Genomic DNA, 21,268 nt, shown 5'->3' on the forward strand with positions numbered 1-21,268 from the left:
TCACACAGTAAATTGTGGAGGTAGGATTCGGACTTCACAGTGAAAGAGAATACTGGATGGCTTGACAGCCCCACTACGGATTCTGACCTTGATCCCGAGAATCTAGTGGACAGTGTCAAGCAGAGGAATGGCGTCCGTACTGTATATTTCGGAAAGATCACTGGAGCAGCTGGGTGGAGGAGAGTTTGCAGGAGGCTTAGACAAGAGGCAGGATAAGATCATTTTGGAGACAGTTGTAGTAATTGAGAGGTGAGAGAGCTCTAAGACTGTAGGAGTGGTGAGGGGAAAGACTCTCCCAGCCTGTGAGATCAAGAATCACTTGCTGAGAGACTTCCCTGGTGATCCAGCGACTAAGGCTCCACTCCCAATGCAGGGGGCCCAGGTTCGATCCCTGGGCAGGGAACTAGATCCTGTGTGCAGCAACTAAGACCTGGCACAGTCAAATAAATACATAAATACTAAGAAAAAAGAATTATTTGCTGATTCTGCTGTTTGTCCCTCCCCAGACTACAGTTGGGGCTTCCCAGGTGGCGCTAGTGGTAAAGAACCCACCTGCCGATGCAGGAGACATAAGATATGGGTTCGATCCCTGCGTCAGGAGGATCCTCTGGAGGAGGGCTTGGCAACCCACTCCAGTATTCTTGGCTGGAGAATCCCATGGACAGAGGAGCCTCGTGGGATACACAGTGCATAGGGGTGCAAAAAGTTGAATGCTACTGAGCACACAGGTGCACATACACACACAAACCACAGTTACACTGTGCTGTGACTGGTTGTGGAAACTTGAGCTGCCTGGTAGATGATCCAGATGAAATGTCAAAGAGGGAGGTCCATGAGACACTATAGAAATTTTAGGCTAAAATAGATTTGATGGCACCCCATGGCAGCAGCTCCAGTTACCTCACCGCATCCCTCCCCAAAGAAAGTTCAGATAAATTAAAATCCAGGATTTGGGTAGAACTGATATCAAACCTTCTGTGGCCTGTTTTATCAAGCTTGGGCCGCACCAGATATGGAAGTAGGGCTTCAGTCAGGGATTCCAGCCATACTTGGGAGAGCCACTTTCAAACTTGGCTTTTCTGTGGAGTGTCATCATCACCCTGAGAGACAAGTATCATCTGCATTGTTTTCCTGATGGGTCCGCTTTGTGATCCAATGAGTCCCAAAGAGTAAAATACCCTCTTAAGGTAAAAAAAAAAAAAAATCCCCAGCTGAGAGTTTAGCAGCTTTGTTTAGTGTTCTGAAAAAGGCAATGAAACTAACAGGGCCTTTAGAGGAAACAAGAGCATGGGCAGGGAGGCTGGCTGAGAACTGTCAAGCACTTTCTGTGTGCCAGGCACTGAGCCAGATTTTTTTGTGGTGAATGGTTGTGTAAAATTTGTAAAGGTTCTGTGAGGTGGGTTTTAGGGCTTATGTGGTGGCTCAGTGGTAAAGAATCTGCCTGCCAAGCAGGAGATGAGGGAAGATCACCTGGAGAAGGAAATGGCAACCCACTCCAGTATTCTTGCCTGGGAAACCCCATGGATGGAGGAGCTGCGTAGTCCATGGGGTTGCACAAGAGTCGGACATGACTTAGCAACTAAGCAACAACTAATGAGGCGGGTTTTATTATTTTATTTCATAGAATAGTGAACAGAAGCTCAAGGAGTTTAATACTGCCCCACAGATCACATAGTAAATAGGGGAGACAGGATTCCACCCGAGGTCTCCGTGTCTGATGCTCCTGCCGTTTGCAAGAAGCTCATGCTGCCTCCCACGGACGTTTTGCCTGCAAGCCTGCTTCACTTCTCCTGCATGTCTTAGAGCCCTAAATTCTAGACTCCTCCTCTGTCCCCAGGGGAAGGACTGATCTACTGGATCAACATTTGGGTTATTGTGCTGTTTCTACTTTGTCTGGTCTCTTGAGTCCTGGAAAAATTACAGTTTAATCTCTTTAGCTGGGATAAAACTTCTGCAGTCAAATAGATCTGACCTTGAATTGTCCACTCAAACCTATTCAGACCAAACGGGTCTTGCTTGCACATGAAGGGTCAGGTGCCCTTCATGCTGACGTGTCCGATCATTTATGAGTAAAGCATACCTGAACAAATGTAACCACATTTCATATTGGAATAAACTAATGTCTAGCCAGATCTCCACTGTTCCAGGCCAGAATGAAGTCTTCCATCATTTCATACAGCTGGAATGCATCCCTTAAATAGCAAAGCCTACCTTGGCCTCCCTAAGCCCTGAAACCCAGCCAGTTTCTAAAGGTCTTCTAATAGAAAACAGCAAGAAATTTCCTAAGGGTGATTCAGAGAGCAGAATTTGGAGTTGATTCTGATCCTAAAGGGATGAGCTGTGTTGGGCAGACACCTTGGACAGTGTTCAGTCCCTGTGACCTTCAGCCTTCATCTTTTCAGAGCAGAAGCTGTTGACTCTATTGTGAAAACCGAAGCCCAAGCTTCATCTTGCTTAACTAAAGAGCCCAGATGCTTAAACTGGGCTTTTCAAAACCTAGTAACAAGGCTTGTGCTCTCAAAATTTTTTCTAGATTATTTCTAATTTAAAGTAAGCCTTTTTAAAAGAATGGCATACTATTGACTCTGAGCAGGTAAAAACAGAAGTTAAAGTTACAGAAGGGCCTGCATGTGTTCAAGGGGATTCAATCACAACTTTTTCCTCTGTTAACTCCATTCTTGTCCTCTAAAAATAGACCAGCCTGGCAGTGTAGATGAAGAGGGGCTGATCTTACTGGAGCAGAAGCTTTTTCGAGCCAAGACCCAGATCAACAGCCAGCTGCGGCCGCTGATGTCAGAGCTGGAGGAGAGAGTGCGTTGGCAGAGGGGCCACCTCCACTCACTGGAGACAAGCATAGATGGCATTCTGGCTGATGTGAAGAACCTGGAGAACATTCGGGACAACCTGCCCCCGGGCTGCTACAATACCCAGGCTCTTGAGCAACACTGAAGCTGCCTTCGAGATTTCCCAACGGGGGTTCTTAGGGTGGAGACCTCAGGCTCAGAAGCCATCTCATGCGGGTGGGGTGGGATGGGGCCATTTGAAGTGTTGATGGGCATTCTCAGCTCAACTGAACCTGGCCCCACCCCGAGACCTTGGCCAAGATCAGTGTATTGTACCAGTGTGATGCTCTTTGCTTCCTGATGTGGGGCAACGAGGCAAATAGCATTGAGTATGAGACTCATCAAGGGCCTGGACACCCAAAGGGTAGACCGGATGGAAGGACAAACTGCACTGGCAGATAGTCATAAACCAACTCCTGGAGTATGAACAAGTGTTGCCATGTCGTAGGCGGCTTATTCTTTGAGTAAATGTGACCAAAGGAAATTTTTTTTGACTTTGCCCACACATAAAATTCTTCCTAATGTCAGAACAGAGAGTGAATTGAAGTCATGCTGTGGTCAGTAAAATACTGTTGCCTCATACTGTTCAATGTGTTCTTGTTGATCAGAGTTCCTCCCACTTACTGCCTGATCCATGACATGTACTCCACTTTCAAACCGGAGGAAGTGACGAACCGTAAGCCTGGCATGTTTGGAGCATTGGTATCCTGCTACCTTTGAGTTCTTCTGGGCCTGGAAGTGACCACCTTTCCCTTGATGATGCCAGGCACCTTAGAGACAATGTTTTTATTAAAGCATTTCTTAGCAGTGGAGCAAACATTGGGAACGTACTTACTTTCGAGTTTCAAAGTGATAGAAAAATGTAGCTTGGGCTCGCAAAGAGGTGCAATTATCTAAGAAGAGATATTAGTCCTAATTCAATGCCATTTTCAAACACTAAAAATTATATGCCCCTGTGGGTTTTGTTCTCACTCTCTCTTTTGATAACAGACAATGTTCCTACTCATACTTGAACTGGGTAGCATCCATCCTTCCATTCTTCCATCCATCCATCCATCCATCCTTACAACATATATTTATTGAGTACCAATTGTGTGCCAGGGGCTGGGGTACATTGGTGATATAGTCTCTATCCTCGTGGAGTTGACTGAATAGTAAGGAAGACAAACCTTAAAAAAAAAAATTAAACTTACAAACCCTGTTCCTCACAAGTCATTGCAATAACCCCTTGGTTTGCAACCTCATTTTTCAACGGAACATATGTTGCAAGACATTCCCATGGGGCACTTGAATTTTGGTAAATAGCTGAAATGACTCTGGATTGTGCACCCTTTCTTGCATTTCAGCTGTTGCTCTGCCCCTTTCTACAACTGATTGCAACAGATTGTTGAGTCATAACACCAGTGGGAATTTCTGGAAAAATCAGAGGCCCTTCTAGCCTTGACTCAGTAGACTTTGGTACTGCCTCACCTCTGTATTTCCTTGGCTTTTCATGGACCTGTTTTTTTTTTTTTTTTTAAATAAAGAACAATTCGTAGATGCCTGTGGTCAGTTTCTAATTTGTTAAACTATAAGCTTAAGGTGTAGGTACCAAAGCAGTGGAAACAAAAAATGCTTCAGAGAGAGATGTGAGCCCCCAGAATTAGCATCTTTAATTCTTTTTTCTGAGTATCTTGTTTGCCTGTTCCAACCAGGCAAGCATGTTATGAAATTTAACTGGTTTTGTCTCCTAAGCATAAAGAAGGATTTATTTCTGGAACAACCTGAGCAGGGTGAGGGTGATAATTAACGTTTTGGCTTTTTTTTTCATCAACTATAAAAAAATAAAGGCAAAAATCATCAATCATTTGTGGTACATTGTCATGCTTTTTAATAAACTAAAATTTAATAAATGGAGATCCTGAATTGGCCATCTACCCAAGTGACTGAGGACAGAATTCTGCTTCTGCCTACACTGACCCCCCAAATTCTGACAGATCTAATCACTATGCTTTGCCTTCTCTGAAAGTGCATTTTTAATCCTGTCTTGGCATACTCAATCACATATCTTACAAATTTGATTCAATTAACTACAATATCACACAGACCTAAAAATATGCAAAATTCACTCATGATTGACTTTTTTTCTCGTTCTCATCACATACTGGATGGACAGTTGGCAGAGTAGCCCTCCACATATTCATTTCAGAGGCCCTGCCATTTATAACATGACTTCTAAGGTTGCCTTAGGCAGCATCTCCCTTCCAATGGGTGGAGAGGAAAAAAGACATTGAAGAAGGAGATACATGGAAGTTTTTGTGAGGCAGGCCTGGTGAAGGCTGAACATCACTTTCTATCACATTTCATGGTCCAGAACCCAGTATTATTATGCCCACCTCTAACTTGTAAGGTGTCTGGGAAATAGAGTCCCTTGGTAGGAAGGAAGTTGATTCTCTGACAGTTCTCTACTATGAAAGGGGAGAATGCATCTTAGTGATTGGCTATCTGTTTCTGTCAAGTATACATATTCCAGGGTACTTGGTGGGGGATCTGAGGGTGCCTGCAATCATAAAAGGATTCCTTCGTGGGATTGACTGTTAAGAGAGTCATAAGACTGTCTTCCCTGACACATGGGAGATGATCCCTATGTAGAGATGGGAAATGGAAAAGTGACTCATGTGACTCTCTTTGGACAGAAATAATTCCCTCATTTCTGAGGTTGTGGTCGATTGTCCCTAAGATGAGAGAAGGAGTATGTGACTTAGAAATAGCCTCCCCAGGACTTAGACTGTTACCAGTCTTGACCTGACCCTGCCAAGTTAAGGGCACTTTCCTTCCTCTTTCTTATCAGTATTGTGATTTGTAGTGGAAACTCGCTTGTGCTTCTGAGAGTTATCTAACTAATTGTGCCCTTGGTAAGCTATCACACATATTTTCATCTATTTTGACTCATGGGGATTTCTGTCTGGAGAAGTGGGTAGAAATGAAATGCATGTGGACTGTAACTTCTTAGTCAATGTACTTCTGATCTTATCCCAGGATGTGGACTTCTTTTCAGTATGCTTGGACAAAATGTAAGATGGATACTTGGTAATGTCCAATGTTTGGAACAAGTCTCAAGGACTGGGTATGTGTTTATCATTGTTTTTTTTTAATGTTTCACATGGTCATGGGAATGTTGTAAATTCTTGCTGTGGCTCAGTTTTCCCACCTGGAAAGCAGAGATTAGACTCTTTTTCCTCTGTTTTCTTTATACTATGGGCTACATGGAACTTTCTAGGAAATTCCAAGATCTGAAGTTTACTTACGGGTCATAAGGGAAAAACTGTGTTATGTACATGTCTGTTAACTTATAGATACAGTATATATTTTGTAAGTTAGTGTAAGTAAGCAAAATAAACCAATGTTTATACCCAATATTAAACAAGAGCTCATCATTACATACTCTCAGGACAGAGGGAAAAAAGTATTTCGCTTTGTGACTAAAGTAGCAAATATAAATACAAACCATCAATTTATAAGTCATATCAAGTACCACAATGATATGCCACCAAACCCACATAGCTGACTAATCTCAGCCTTAAACAAAAAAAGATACCAAGAACCAAAATGATAAACACACACACACACACACACAACTAATCTGACAAACCAGTAGCTAAACCTTAAGTGAGCTGGCAGAGTGGAGAATTGTTATTTTACCTTCTGAATCACCATTCAGACCTAAACCCATACATAATGTTTGTCACAATTAAAAATTAAAAAAGATCGAATAGTCACGGCAGGGTTGAACAATTAACTTATTCATTTTCAGCTTGTTTACTTTGCCAAACAAAACCAATTATGAGTTTAACAATTTCTGTCTTACTTGATATCCTTTATGTCAAGAAGTAAGTTTTTTAAGTTTTTAATTTTCACAAATACATATTTAATTAACAAAGAACTAACTTCTTCAAGGATCCAGAGCTAACCAATACCAGACTGTGCAGGTTAGGTAGAACTGAAGATTTCATTAAAAAAAAAACAAAACTGAGAAAACTAAGGTACAATTGAACAAATTTGCTAATTATTCTTCCCTGCTTATGGGTGTGGTTGTGTACACTTTCATATTACACATGCGACATTAGCTAAACCAAGCAGAAAATCTCCTGCTCTAAGAGCATTAACAACTGTTGGCTCCCGTCAAGTAAGACTGTGAAGAAAAAGTGATTAATTCTGTGACTCACAGAGAAGATTCTAGACCAAGACACAAGGCTCTAGTAGCATTATCTTATTTATTAATGTAGTTGAACCATTTTGCTGATAAAACTTTTGTCTGTGACTATTCTAGCAGCAAAATTTTACTCAAAATATTGCACTGTGAGATGGTGTTGCAACTTCAATGTAGTATTTATTAATGTGTTGATTTCCATAAAGCAAATCTTATTCTTAAAATGGCAGATTCAGTGACCAAAAAAGTGATTCAAAAAAGCTTCCCCCTTCCCATGCCAATCCTTGAGACCGCTAGGATCAAGCTGAGGTTTGGGCCCCAGGCCTAAACTGAAGGAGGAGGGAAAAAGAGTAACTCATTCCTAACTGACTGTTACAGGCTAATAGAACATTCCAAACATACTCAACAAAGAAACCACATGAAAAATCGCATTTACTGGGCAGCTATAGGAAGGTGGACTGAACATAATGGACTGAACACATTCATCGTCTTTACCATGATGCTATTCCTAAGGTGTCCGAATTGGATGAGCTACAAAATCCATCCCTGGACCCATCCTTCCCCTCTCACCTGCCCGCCTTCACACTGGAAAAGATCCTGAGCTTTTCACATACTGACTTATTTTTGAATTACTCTTTTGAGGAATAAAATATAATAACATGCTTCTCTCTCTTAATCTGAGAGAGAGAGAGTAAGGGAGAGTGTATCTGTGTGTATCTGTCTGTCTGTTTGGGGGAGTAGATTTGGGCTAGTAAAATATAAGTCATTTCTCCCTGAATTCTCTGCCTCTTGCTGTAGTTTGATTATGGAGTCTCACTTTCAATTTAATTAGAAGACCATGTTCTTTTGTTCTTTCTGAGAAGCTGAAGCAGGAGACTAGGGAATGTGGGAGAAAGGTTGGCCAAGCCGGGACAGGAAGAACAGCTTCTCTAGAAGCTCCAGTTCTGGGTTTCAGGCACTTCAGGAAGAGACTTTCCTCCCCTGTTCCCATGTACATTCAAGGAAAATGAAAGCAAGAAGGCCCCAAAGGTGGGGGGAGAGGGAGAGAGGTGAATGAGGTACCCGCTAGCAGCACAGACACCACCCCCTCAGAGGGCCATTCCTTGAGGAGAGAGTCATTGACACGAAGGGTTTCCCTCGTGCCTCTTCTTACATATCAGCCACTTTCATGCAAGCGGGAGAGACATTTTTATTGGTAGGCAGGAAATGAGGCTCCAGACCCCCTCTTGAGACAGTCATTCTAGCCCATGCCTTTCTCACGATCTCTGAACCTTTGGGTCAGCCATTGTAGGAAGGAGCAGGACCTCAGGCTGGAAGTCAGGACCTGGAGGTCATCCTGTGGGCACCTGGGGCCACCATTCCAACTCTGAGTCATCTCTCTGGTATTGGCCTTGGCTGGGTCACAGTCACGTGTCCTGCCCTGGATTGAAAGAGGGGATCTGACCTCCCTGTAGCAAGTGAAGAAGGGGGCAGGGCAGGAAATGGACTTCCATCCAAAAGGGGAGTCACTTTTCCTTGTATTAAAGGAAAGCTATTTTATCATGATCATTGCAATTGATTCACCAAGACAGACTCTGCCTCATTTCATTCCTAGAAATCTGCTTCTATCCCTGTTATTTTCTTTAGCTCATCTCACTCTCCCTATAAACGTGCTTTCCACCCCAACACTGAATGCCGCGAGAGTCAGCCCTGTTTCTTCTCAAGGGTCATGAATGAAATGGGGCTTGACCACAGAGCCCAGTAAAGAAAAAGTGGACCAAAGGAACAAAAGACAGCTGGTCTTTCTCGGCTCTGTCCACGTGGATCTTCAGAATGAACTCTATCCATAAACTTCATATCCTTGATGATGCGTGCTTCCCCGGGGAATCCAGCTCCCTCATTTCCTTTGTATCATTTCCTGGCTTCTGAATGCCTTGCCTAGACAAAGGTACTTCTGTCTTTCTCTCCCTAGCACTAGTGCAATCTTGAGCACTTTCTCGGTCTTTGCCTTCCACAAAGCAATCCTTTCTTGGATTCAGATTTCCTCTAAGCCATTGCCATTTCCAGCAGTTCCTTTCTAAGGGAAACCTAGCTACAGCCTTCCTCACCATCACATCCTCCCCCCAGGACTAGCATACACAAGGCTGTACACAGGGAGCACCTGGGACAGATGTAAGTTAAGAGAGAGATGCCAGGTAAAGACTGAAAGCTGCATCTTATCTGGTCAGTATCATGGGGAACCAAAGGAGCAGAGATTATGTGGTGTGATGACCTAATGGTCAGGGAAACATTAGCCTTTTGTCAGGCTTTACGCTTGCTGTGTGACCTTGGACGAATCATTTAATCCAGTGGATCTCTGCTTCCTCATCTTTTAAAAGAAACCTTGGCTCAATTAATCTCTAAAGATCTTCTCAGATTCCATGATTCTTAACTGAACACTGAGAGCCAAGAACAGTATCTTACTTTTGTCCTTTGGAGATTATTTCCATAATTCAAGAGGATAAGCCCTCCCCCTGCAACCATGCTATTTTCTGTTGAATTTATTTTCCTGGAGGCTACTGAAGGATGCTACAGATGTTTCTGGCATCAGATCCCACCCAATACCTCCCGGGCCAGGGCTGGTACTAGATATCGACAAAATTATCCTACAGTTTGGGGACCATTTCTCAAAGAATCAAACACCCAAGAGCCAAGAGACTGGATGAGAGACACAGAGCAGAAGAGAGTAATTTCCTTTCGGTTCTCCAGGCAGGACCTGAACAGCTAGAACAGAGTCTGTCAAAACTGTTTCCAGAGCGCCAGAGGCAGGTGGGAAACTGGGGACAAAAGGGGTGGATGAGTTTAGTGGCTCTTGACAATCCCTCCAGATGTCTGTTCTGAGAATCGTGGTCCTGCCAGGCAGGCTTCCTCAGGCTACGATTGTGGCTTCTGGGTTCAGCATGAGTCGTAACCCTAAACCCACAAAAAAGGCTGAGGCTCTGCTTCTCAAGAAGGAACTGACCTCAGACACCATCTCTGTTACCAAACTAGAGTGGGTGAGAATCACTAGTTCCCACGGGGAAATGGGAATCACTTTCTCCTAGGTCATCCTGGATTTACGTTACGACAGAGACATTTCCCAGCCAAACAGGCAATAAATAATTCCAATTAGCAAAGATCTCTAGCTTGAGTGAACTCTTAGCATGTTTTATTTCAGAATTGGCTGCATTTTTAGGACTCGGCCTTGCATACGTGATTCTTTTCAGATGTAGGAATGCGACTAAGTCTGGCCTCCAAGGGCTGTGATGGTGATCTGAAGGTCCCTTGGTAACATCGGAGCTGGCAGGGAACAACCCACGCTCTGCCATCAGTCACAGCTCAAATAAGTAACTGAACGGATGCCACCAAGAAGTGAGAAGGAACCGGCTCTAAGTGATCGTTAAGCCCAGAGCATCAAAAAAGAGAGGTCTTCGGAAACTAAGGAAATGGACTCAAATCCTTCTGAGCAACCCTACTACTCCCAGACTTGCGTCCCAGGTTTCAGAACATGAAAGTCTCAGTCTTGACCCCAGACTGCTGTGTGTGTGCAGGGCGGAGGCGGGGAGAAAGCGGGTAGGTGGGTGGGGGTTGTCTCGGCCTGGTTCAGCGGTCGTAGCCCTCAGGCAACTTTCTGAGAGCTGAGGCCTGGCTGCGGTATCCTGTCAAAAGGGAAGGAATGCCGCAGAAACGCAACAAGGCGACAGACATAAAGAACCGCGGACACGGATTTGATCCAAGTTCTATGAGGAGTGAACAACAACAACAACCAACAAACGAAACAACGAAACGAAAGATAAGAAAGAAAGGAAAAAGATAGCCCTTTGTGGTAAAGGGCATGCTGGGAAGGCGAGGGCCAGAGCCGCCTCCCCAGAGCATGCTGGGAGACGGGCACCCGCACATCTCCAAGGACCGCACTTCCCCCACCCCGACCCCGTCACCCACCCCCAACCCGGAGACGAGAGGAGAGTTTGTCCAAAGATGGCTGCGGAGGAGGGGTACGCTGTGGTGTTCTCTGCAGGTTCCCCCACACTGTGGGGGGTTGAGTCAGCAGGTGGGGAAAACAGTCAAGATGAGGAGACGGAAAAACGGAGTCGGGAGAGAAACGGGATGGACAGAGGCGGCGGGGGGCCGGTGTGTTGGCGGAGGACCAGGGGAGAGTGGAGCACAGGGCCCCGTGGCCGCTAGCCCGAGGCGTTGATGTACAGCTGGCTCTTGAGAATGTAGTCGATGACCGGCTGGGACAGGTAATCCACGACGTGGCCATCCCCGTGCTGCAGAGCCAGCCTGGTTGAGAAGAGACGCTAATCAGTAGGCATGCTTTCCTGAAAGCAAGGCCAGAGGACTGGCCAGCCCATTCACTTTTGAGGAAAGGGTTTACCTAACACCCATTACCAGTCTTTGCTTAGGCTAAGTGCATGGCGTTCCTATCAGGAAAAAACCCCTTTCCCCTCTAATTCCTCCTCCATCCTGACTGTGCCACTTCCTAACTGAAGAACCTCTGGCAAGTTGTTTAAACCCATCCATTCTTCCATTTCCTTCTCTGTAAAACAGGGGTAATACTGGGGCCTGGGGCTGAGCTCAGCTATCAGAATGATTAAATGTCATACAGGTAGCACTTAGAAAAGCCCAAGCACACAGTAGGCATGTCAAGGTGTTAGCTATTCTTATGTCATTTCTTTGTGTTTCTCTACACCAAGGTCTCAGGGAAAGGAATATCATGATTGATTCCTTCTTTTCCTTCCTAAGGAAGCTCTGAGGGAGAAGAAGCGGCCCTCCTTCACGAGGCTCTTCTCACGAGCCCTGGTGAAGGGAAGCACTACCACGTACAGGACTCTCTTCATGCACTTCAGTTTCAGCACAGTTTTGCTCCAGTCTTGGCCTGGCTGCTTCCCATTCTCTATGCACATGGTGGTCTTGGGAATGTCAGGCCCCAAGGAGCCATTTGTAAGAATTCACACACTCCTCTGGACACCTTGATTCTAAAATGCATCTGTGCCTTGTGCTGTGAGATCTCCCCGAAGGCTGGCTCAGGGCCTTTGCAATGCACACAGTGTCCTGACCTTCCAGCAAACTAGGTCCCCAAGTGCCTCCCCACACAGTTTATGGGGAGGCTTCTTGAAAAAGTGGTTTACATCCGTGGTTTCCAAATGCCAATCCCAATTTCACGAGAATCACCCAGAAAGCAGCTCCCCAGAGACCCAACCCCCCGAAATTCTGATTCAGTGGGAATGAATGGGACACTGAAATTTGTGTTGCCATTTAAGTTTTCACAGTAATTTTATTATACAGCCATGGTTGGACCCACAATCTTCCCCTCTTCCCTCGCTGGCCACTGCCACTTCTGCTCTCACCTCATAGTTGATGCTACCGTTTCAAGGGCGTGCATAATCACCTTCCAGGGAAGAAGTCCAGTGGACCTTTTAAAACCTTGGGCTCACTTGATTTCTTTGAAACATATGACACAGATGACAAATGACAGTGTTCTCTCCCTCTGTACCCTCTGCTGCTTTTGTTCCAGGGCCACCAATTCTGGTGGTTTCTGACTGCTCCTTAGTCTTCTTCTATTTATTTTTTTATTACTTTTTAAATTGGAGTATAGTTGATTCACAATGTTGTGTTAGCTTCAGGTGTACAGTAAGTGATTCAGTCACACATTTATAGCTATAAATCTTTTTCAGGTTCTTTTCCTTTGTAGATTCTTACAAAATATTGAGTAGAGTTCCCTGTGCTATACAGTAGGCCTTTATTGGCTATCTATTTCATATATAGTAGTGTGTACATATTAATATATAGTAGTGTGTATATATTAATCCCAAACTTCTAATTGACCCCTCAGCCTTCCTTTAAATAAATGTTAATATGTTTTAAATATTCCCATAGCCTTCTTTGCTCTTACTGACTCTCCCTGTGAACTCAGCCATACCCTTAAACTTTAATTTACACTTAGGTGCTCATGGCTTTCAGTTTTATTATAGTTCTAGACCTCTGTATTCCACATGTCTTATCCTTCCATTGGATATTTCCACTTGAAGTTTATGGTGGAAACTGTTAACTGGTCCCTAGTATCCAGTCTCTCTTTCTTATCCTGAGTAATAGACCCTCCCAAGTTTTAGCTGGACATATGGCTGCCAAGCCTCAAAGTCTACTCCCAGCCTGTCTGGAGGCTAGGCATGGCCACGTGACTGATGCTTAGCCAGTGGGATGAACGGGAAGTGACGGGTGAAACTTTGGGTCGTCTTCTAAAGGACAAAGCTCTTTGCCCTTCCCCACTGGCTGAGGAGAGAAGTCATTGCAGCAGCCGTGGACTCAGAGAGGGAGGCTTCATGCTGAAGAGAACAGAGATTCAATCTCTTTTGACACTGAATAACATTTCTCATTTAAAATTCTAACTATTTAGGGTTTTTTGTTATGGCAGTTAACCTAAACCCTTACTAAATCTGTGGGTACCTCAGAGTGGAAGTGGAAGTGTTAGTCGCTCAGTCACGTCCGACTCTGCGACCCCATGGGCTGTATAGCCTATCAGGCTCCTCTGTCCATGGAACTCTCGAGGCAAGAGTACCAGAGTGGGTTGCCATTCCCTTCTCCAGGAGACCTTCCTTACCTCAAACTAGAGTCCAAACTAAAAATAACTTCTTCTCCCCTCAAGTCACCTAAAACTAACAGCCTGTCTCCCTTTTAAAAATCAAGGACTAGCAACAAATAAATGAGGTCTAAAAAGAAGGCTACATATTGGGGTAGCCAGTGTCGGCCAACCTAACAGTCAGCCTGGACTGAGGAGAATTGTATGGGAACCTGAAAGCCAGTTTGACCAAGGTCTCTCTGGTCTTTTGTCAAACGTACCTGCTCTTGGTTGAGCTGACCACAGACATGGGATGGTTGATGTCATCCTTCACCACCATGATGTTATTCTGCGGACAGAGCAGAGAGAGTAGGTTGCCAGTCCCTCACACTAAACTCCTTTTGTGTCCTCATGCCTCCAGCCCCCAGGCTTCTCAGAGAAGGGCCATATCACATTACTACACCAGCAGGGAGCTGGAGGACTCACTTTGTATTTGCGGAGTATTGAAGAGTGGTTCATGATTCGGTCTGTGTCGGCTGCGTCCCGGGGGACCACCACGATCCCAAAGTCCCCAACGATCACCTCCATCTGAAGAAACCGAAGGAGGGGAGAGAAAGAGAGGAAGTAGCCTTTGGTGAGACCTTGACTCCAAACCCCTACCAAGCAACTAGCAAGGTGGAGCTACCTCCTGTTGGAACCCTAAGCTTTAGTCCCAAACCTGCCTTCTCAGCCCCACCAGTCAGCTCCTTCAAGTAACAACCTGAAACTGTGCTCGTGGAATGAGTGGGAACTTCACCTGGCACACTTAATAAATACCTAGAGACTGAATTAATAATGCACTCCTGCATGTCTGGGCAAGATCTCTTCAATTCCTGAGGCTCCCGTTGAGCTCATAGTGTTGAAGGGCAGCATAAAACATGGTCCTTACCTGGTAATATCCTCCTGGGTGACACAGATCCTGTTGCTCAGCAACCAGACCCAAGCCCCTGGTTGGTTTACTGAGAGGGGCTGGAAGGCTCTCTGAGCTCACCTATGTCAAAACTGCTGTGGGACTCAGGGTGGTGACAAGTGGGGAAGGGCTTGGAAAGCCCCAGTGTGTACACAAGCAGTGACAGGGGAGGATTACTGTGGGGTCACTTCTGAAATCAGCCTCTGATAGAAGCCTGCTGCCATCATGAGAAATGACACCTTTTCATTTAAAAATTACCCCCCCCCCCCAATTATAGATACAATAGAAACTTGGGAAAGTGAGAAAAAGAAAAAAAAAATCACAACCACACAATCCAGTTAATCATTGTTAAATTAACATCTTAGTATTTCTATCCAGGGTTCTCTTCTCTATGGGTGTATGTCCACAACTGGACTGAACTGCAAAATTAATCATTTTATTAAATACCTATATATATTTTTCATTTAGCATTGTATTGTGAACATTCTCTCATATAGTTAAAAATATTTTAAAGTGTGTTTTCTCCAGTCTGTGTGTTTCATTGCCTGACTATACCGTCATATACCATGACATACTAAGACAAATTTGTATTATAGAAAATATAGAGTCACTTCTGATTTTTGCAGTTATAATAAGCATTTGTTGAAGATCTGTATACATAAGTCTTTTACCACATCTCTTGATTATTTCCTTAGGATAGGAAGTAGAATAATTGGATGAAGGGATATGAACTGGACATATTTCAAGCTCTTGAGACATATTACCAAGCTGCTTTCTGGAAAGTTGTGCCAATTCTTATTTTCAAAGAGCCTGCAAATTGTAGCATTTAATAGACTTGGATCTAGTCTGGGCATATTACTGTCTAGATCTTGCCAATTAAGGATCCCAGATGGAGGGAGAAGTGGGGAGAGGCAGGCTTCTTCTAAGCATGCAGCTTATTGGGCAAGACCTGCTTTGGGGCAAAGAAACCAGGTTTTTCCTTGTAATTCTTCAGCCAAGTGCCACAAAAACAGACATTATAGAGCATTATGGCTACTTCTTCCCTATAGAGGGTTTCTTTTTTAAAAAATTTATTAATTTTTTAATTGAAGGATAATTGCTGTACAGAATTTTGTTGCTGAGGTTTTTAGAGGATTTCCGTATCAGCAGAATTCCCCTTCCAAGCCTGATTCACTGGTTGTGCATGTGCGTGCCCGCACGGTGTGCACGAGTGTGCCCTTGGCTATTTGCAGCCACCTTCACCCTACTTCTCCCTTTGCTTATAGCTGGAGCTAGAGCTGCAATTAAAGATTGACTGAAGGTGCCCCAGGAGGGAATTTGTGGATGTACCATGTCTGAACCCCCATTGGATCATGCCGTTTGGAAGATACAGAACATTACACAACATGCTGCCTCTATTGGTGGTATTCAGATGAGGTAAACTAGCCCCAAGTCTTTGTCCTATGAACCAGGAATGTTAGGGAGGGGCAGGGCAGGGAGTGGAGGTGGATCCAGTGCCTCCTGCCATAACGTTTAGAATATTGCACCACTACTTAGAAGGTAATCGAAGACACTGGCTCATAAATTTGGCTGAACATCAGAATCATGTGAGGAGCTTAAAAAAATCCTCAAAGCCCAGCTCATACCCAAGATCAATTAAATCAGAATCTCTGGGAATGGGGCCCAAGGATTAGTATTTTTTTTTTTACTCCCTAGATTTTAATTTTAATATTTAACCAAGTTTAAGAACCAGCAGTGATCTAAGTACTGTATTAAAACTCCAGGGGGGAAAAAAAAAAAAAAAAAAAAAACTCCAGGGGAATTATTACCGTAGAGAAAGAGAAAAGAGAAGGGATGGAAAGAGAAGGGGATGGGAGGGAAAAGTTGGAGAAGAGAATCCATCCGGCTGGTATACATGGAGATTCCTCAACTGCCTTGCTATGCAGGTGTCTTGAGATATTTGGTGCCAATTGTATAACATAGGATCTGAATTCAGTTTGATTCTGAGAATCTGATGGATGTTTCATGTGTAATGTATGAAACAGTGGTCTATTTAAAGTGAGCATTCCAGGAATTTCCCTGGTGGTCCAGGGATGGTGGTTAAGGATCCGCCTGCCAATGCAGGGGACACCGGTTCGATCCCTGGTGTGGGAAGATCCCACATGCCGAGGAGCAGCTAAGCCAAGTGCCACAACTGCTGAAGCCTGCATGCCCTAGAGCCCGTGTTCTGCAATGGGAGAAGCCACCACAATGAGAAACCCACATACCGCGACTAGAGAGTGGACCCCAGCTTGTCGCAACTGAGAAGAGCCCACACACAACAATGAAGACTCACCACAGCCTAAGATAAATAAATAAAAATTTAAAAACCTAAAAAAAGGTAAGCCTTCTAGTTTAAAGCATGAAAACAACGGCTCAGAATGGCAGTCAGGCCTCATGGGGACGGCCCTCTGGGTGACGTTAGTGCAGCTGCTGCTTTCTACTCAGAAATTGATGACCTGAGCACCTAATCAGTAACCACACAGGCTGCTCAGTGGTGGCAGGCAGATGGAGGCCTCGCTGATTTCGATGGTTTCCTTTTCCAGAAACAGGTGACAGATGTACCCCCTGGGAACAGATGTGGCGGAGAAGACAGGTCTACCAGACAAGACACACAGCTTTACCACATCCCAGGAGCATCTCTGCAGATGTCTAGACCAGACTGCAGACCTTTTCTGCTCCTTTGGCCAGACTGGAGGTCACAGGCTTGATTTTCATGCTGGAAGGTGTACGTGGGTGTGTGTTTTGGGGTGATAGGAGGTGCCGGGTGCTAGAGCTGGCGAGGTTGCCCTCATCCCATGGGTGCCCATCTCCCTCCAGAGGCTTGGCTGCCCTGCCCACCCCCACCCTCATCCCTACCCCTGTCTTCATGTGGCCTCCAGGATCCACCCTCTCCTGTGTCCTCCTACCTCACTGGTTGCTCTTTTGGAGTTTCTCCCTGTACTGTTCCTTCTTTTTTTTTTTTCTTCCAGCTGCTCATCATGTGGGATCTTATTTCCCTAATCAGACCTGCACCCTGTGCACTGGATATGTGGAGTCTTAACTGCTGGACCACCAGGGAAGTCCCTGTGCTGTTCCTTCTTATCTCCTTGATCTCGAATGACTGGAGTCCCCCAGGCTCAGTCCTTGGACCTCTTTTCTATCTACGCTTGCACTTTTAATGATTTCATTCCATTTCAAAGTTTTAAAGACATACAGAAGGCTCTCAAATTGATATCTCCAGCATAGACTTCTCTCCTGAACTTCAGACTCATATATCCAGTGGCTCTTCAACAGGCCCACTTGGATGAGGTGTCTCAAGAGTAATATTCCACAAGCCCCTGAACACTCTGACATCAGTCAGTCCCCTCCACTGCCATCCCACACACACACCAAAATGCTATTCCTTTCTCATTTCAGTAAATGGAAACTCTTTCTACAACTGCTCAGGCCAAAATCTTGGTATTCTCCTTGATTCCTCTCTTTCTCTCACATCCCACATTTAGTCCATAAAGCAACTCAGTTGACTTGGTCTTCAAAAGAAATCCAAGAACCTGCTCATTCCTCATCATTTCCATCACTTCTACCTTCAAGCCTCTTCTGGTGGGTTAAATAATGGGCCCCCCAAACACCCAGGTCCTAATCTCTGGAATCTCTGAATGTTACAAGATGTGATTAAACTAAGGGTCTTGAAATTGTCCTGAATGATCTAGGTGAGCCCTTATGTAATAACGAGGGTCCTTACAAGAAGAAGGAGAGGGAGATTTAACTCAAGAGAGAGAAGGTGATATGAAGATGGAGCAGAGAAGATGCTACACTGTTGGCCTTGAAGATGAAAGAAGGGGCCATGGCGTGCAACAAGTGCAGCTCAAGAAGTTGGAAAAGGAAAGGAAACAGATTCTCCCTGAGGGCCTGAGGAGGGACTTCGGCTCTTGACTACGACTTAGCTCTGGCCCAGTGAAACCCATTTCAGACTTCTGGCTTCCAGAAATGAAAGAAAATAAATGTGTGTAGTTTTAAGCCACCAAGTTTGCAGCCACAGAAATTGTCCATCTCCATCAGCTCCCACTTGGATTGCTCTGGTCTGTTTTTCTCTTGCCTTTTTCCAGTCTATTCCCAACAGCCAGACCGATAATGTGAAATATCAGTCAAATTATGTGGTTCCTTGGCTCAAAACCCTTCACTTAAATACCGCCTTCTCACAGAGACTTCCACTGGCCACGCTATTTCAACCTCCAACCCTTTGCATAGAGACCCTCACCCTCCCCACACCCTCTCAGTCCCCATGTCCTAACTCTTCTTCATTTCCTCATTGCATGTGTCTCTATCTAACACCTTGTATATTTTCTTTGTTTAATCTTAATTTTGCCTCTTTCTCTCTCCCCTATGAAGGTAACCTTCATGAAGGTAGGGAATTTTGTGTTTCATTCATTGCCATGTTCCCGGGTGAAGAGGATCATACATGCTCAATATATACTGTTGAGGAAGAGGACTAGTTAGCTGATATACTCTCCCACTTTAGGATGTGGAAAGCAGCCCCAGTGTACCTAATGAGAACTCTAAGAGGCTCCAGGAAGTGACTCTAGAGACTTGCAGGTCTCCATGAAAAGCATGGGTAATTTTACTTCTGAACTTTCCCAAACTTCATCTGATTGGTCAGTGGAATCCCCTGGGGGAGCTTTACAAACAATAACAGGCCCAGGGATTTTGATACAACATGTCTACAATCTCTCTGTCTTTACAAAGCTCCCTAATCCTCCTGAGGTCCACCCACTTTGGGATTATTGTTGCTTTTAACAATAGAGACTTCCCTGGTGGTGCAGGGGATGGGAGGGCTTCCCTGGTAGCTCAGCTGGTAAAGAATCCACCTGCAATGCAGGAGACCCCAGTTCAATTCCTGGGTCGGAAAGATCCCCTGGAGAAGGGATAGGCGACTCACTCCAGTACTCTTGGGCTTCCCTGGTGGCTCAGATGGTAAAGAATCTGCCTGCAATGCAGGAGACCTGGGTTCGATTCCTGAGTCAGGAGAAGAAAATGGCAACCCACTCCAGTATTCTTGCCTGGAAAAGCCCATGGACAGAGGAGCTTGGCTACAGTCCATGGGGTCACAGAGTTGGACACAACAGAGTGACTCAGCACAGCACAGTGGATGGGAAGCCACCTGCCAATGTAGGGGACATGGGTTTGATCCCTAGTCCAGGAGGATTCCGCCTGCCTCAGGGCGGCTAAGCCCGCGTACCACAGCTACTGAAGCCTGCCTGCTGAAACTACTGAACCTCACTTGCCCTACAGCCAGTGCTCCCCAACAAGAGAAGCCACTGCAATGAGAAGCCCCACGCACCTCGGCTGAGAGCAGCCGCCGCTCGCCACAACTAGAAAAAGCCCTTGCGCAGCAATGAAGACCCAGTGCAACCAAAAATAAAAAAATAAACACAAATTTACAAAACAATATAGGCAACTGCCTAAGCTGCTAATACCCTGGCTTGGTGTAGGATGAAGTCAAAATGAGATAGCTGTGGGATGGGCACTCTGGGAACTCCAGCAAAAATGAGGACATCCCCCCACCCCTATGCCCTAGAGCGATGAGGGCAGACATCTGACCTTAGGAAACAGAGTTTCTCAAGCTCTCCCTGCCCATGGAGCCCTGGGATGGAGCGTCTGTTCCAGCTTGAGTGGCCCAACACCTCCTATGTCTTCACGGAGATGTCTCTGCTGGTCTTGGTCTTGCCTGGGGGAGGGGAGGTGGGTGGGCAGAGGCATTCTGATTGGCAAGTCCCTCTCCTGACGTGACTGCTGTGACCTCATTCTACCACACCGCGGTGAGCAGGATCGGGGTACAGTCTTCTCCCCCGCCCGCAGCAGACAGTGGTCTCTCAGGGTAGCTCTGGCCTGTGTTCTGTCTGTGCCTGTGGGGTCTGTGCCATTCATCCTGCTTCAACTTCCTGCTCACAGGCTCAGCTTTGATCATATCTTTTAGTCTTCCGGGGCAAAGGGTCCCTGGGGGCAGCAGGGGTAGGGCTGGGGAGAGGAAGTGGGAGGGGGCAGACTCTGCTTCCCTTCCACGTGGGGAATCTAAGGAAAGGATATGACACATGTTGGGGCAGGAAGCAGCTTGGCCTTGGGAGGGAGAACACTCCGGGCAACTGGGCAGCAGATCTCTTGGAAGGAATGTGGAATTACCATCTTCCCTCTGGAGGCAGAATTTCCAGACCTGCCTTACTGGGTTCCACTGATACCTGGCCGGGAAGATGCCCTGTGGTCTTAGTTGGGAGCTTCCCAGCACCCCAGGGCTGAGCATGACAGATATGGCTTCATCTCTTGGCTCAATGACTATCTAGTGGGAGACATTAAACAAATGATGAATGATTTCACCCGTATTGCTCTGAAAGATAAGGTGGGTTACCAGTAAGTGGTACCACTATTAAAATCTTGTAGTGGCTAATTGTCTTCCGGGTAACTGACAAAAGTCTGGGCCACGTCCTACTGTGGGGGCTGAACTCCTCCAACCAAGCTGTTTCCAGGTGCTCTTACATTCTTTCATTCAAAACTTCTGTTGAGTGTATGTGGTGAACTGGACACTGTCTCGGTGTTGCCCAATAAGATGGACACGTTTAGTGTGCCCACAGAACTCACCTACAGTCAGGAGAGGTCATAAACAAATAAATATGTAAGTAAGAAAACATCAAGTGGAGCTAAGTACAATGTTGAATATAAAACAAAATGACCTTGAAGCC

General features: G+C 45.4%; 2 protein-coding genes across 5 annotated transcripts in view; one reads left to right on the forward strand and one right to left on the reverse strand.

The window, feature by feature from the left end:
• The window catches only part of LAMC2 (laminin subunit gamma 2), a 67,760-nt gene extending 63,078 nt beyond the window's left edge, over positions 1-4,682 (forward strand). Inside the window, exon 23 of the mRNA XM_019976491.2 lies at positions 2,696-4,682. Within this exon, the coding sequence (XP_019832050.2) occupies positions 2,696-2,949 (254 nt within the window). The 3' untranslated portion in view covers positions 2,950-4,682. The remainder of the gene's footprint in view (positions 1-2,695) is intronic.
• Positions 4,683-7,077: 2,395 nt separating this feature from the next.
• NMNAT2 (nicotinamide nucleotide adenylyltransferase 2) overlaps positions 7,078-21,268 on the reverse strand; it is a 217,444-nt gene continuing 203,253 nt past the window's right edge. For 3 of the 4 annotated variants that reach the window (XM_019976494.2, XM_019976493.2, XM_070768550.1), the window contains 3 exons: positions 14,075-14,176; positions 13,870-13,937; positions 7,078-11,313 (listed from right to left, as the gene is read on the reverse strand). In XM_019976494.2, the coding sequence (XP_019832053.1) occupies positions 11,211-11,313; positions 13,870-13,937; positions 14,075-14,176 (273 nt within the window). In that variant the 3' untranslated portion in view covers positions 7,078-11,210. Of the gene's footprint in view, positions 11,314-12,275; positions 13,356-13,869; positions 13,938-14,074; positions 14,177-21,268 lie in introns of those variants that run through there. The other variant, XM_070768551.1, reaches the window with a different exon arrangement.

The sequence above is a fragment of the Bos indicus genome, chromosome 16 (genome assembly GCF_029378745.1).
Source record: "Bos indicus isolate NIAB-ARS_2022 breed Sahiwal x Tharparkar chromosome 16, NIAB-ARS_B.indTharparkar_mat_pri_1.0, whole genome shotgun sequence".
In the NCBI taxonomy this organism is placed as follows: domain Eukaryota; kingdom Metazoa; phylum Chordata; class Mammalia; order Artiodactyla; family Bovidae; genus Bos; species Bos indicus.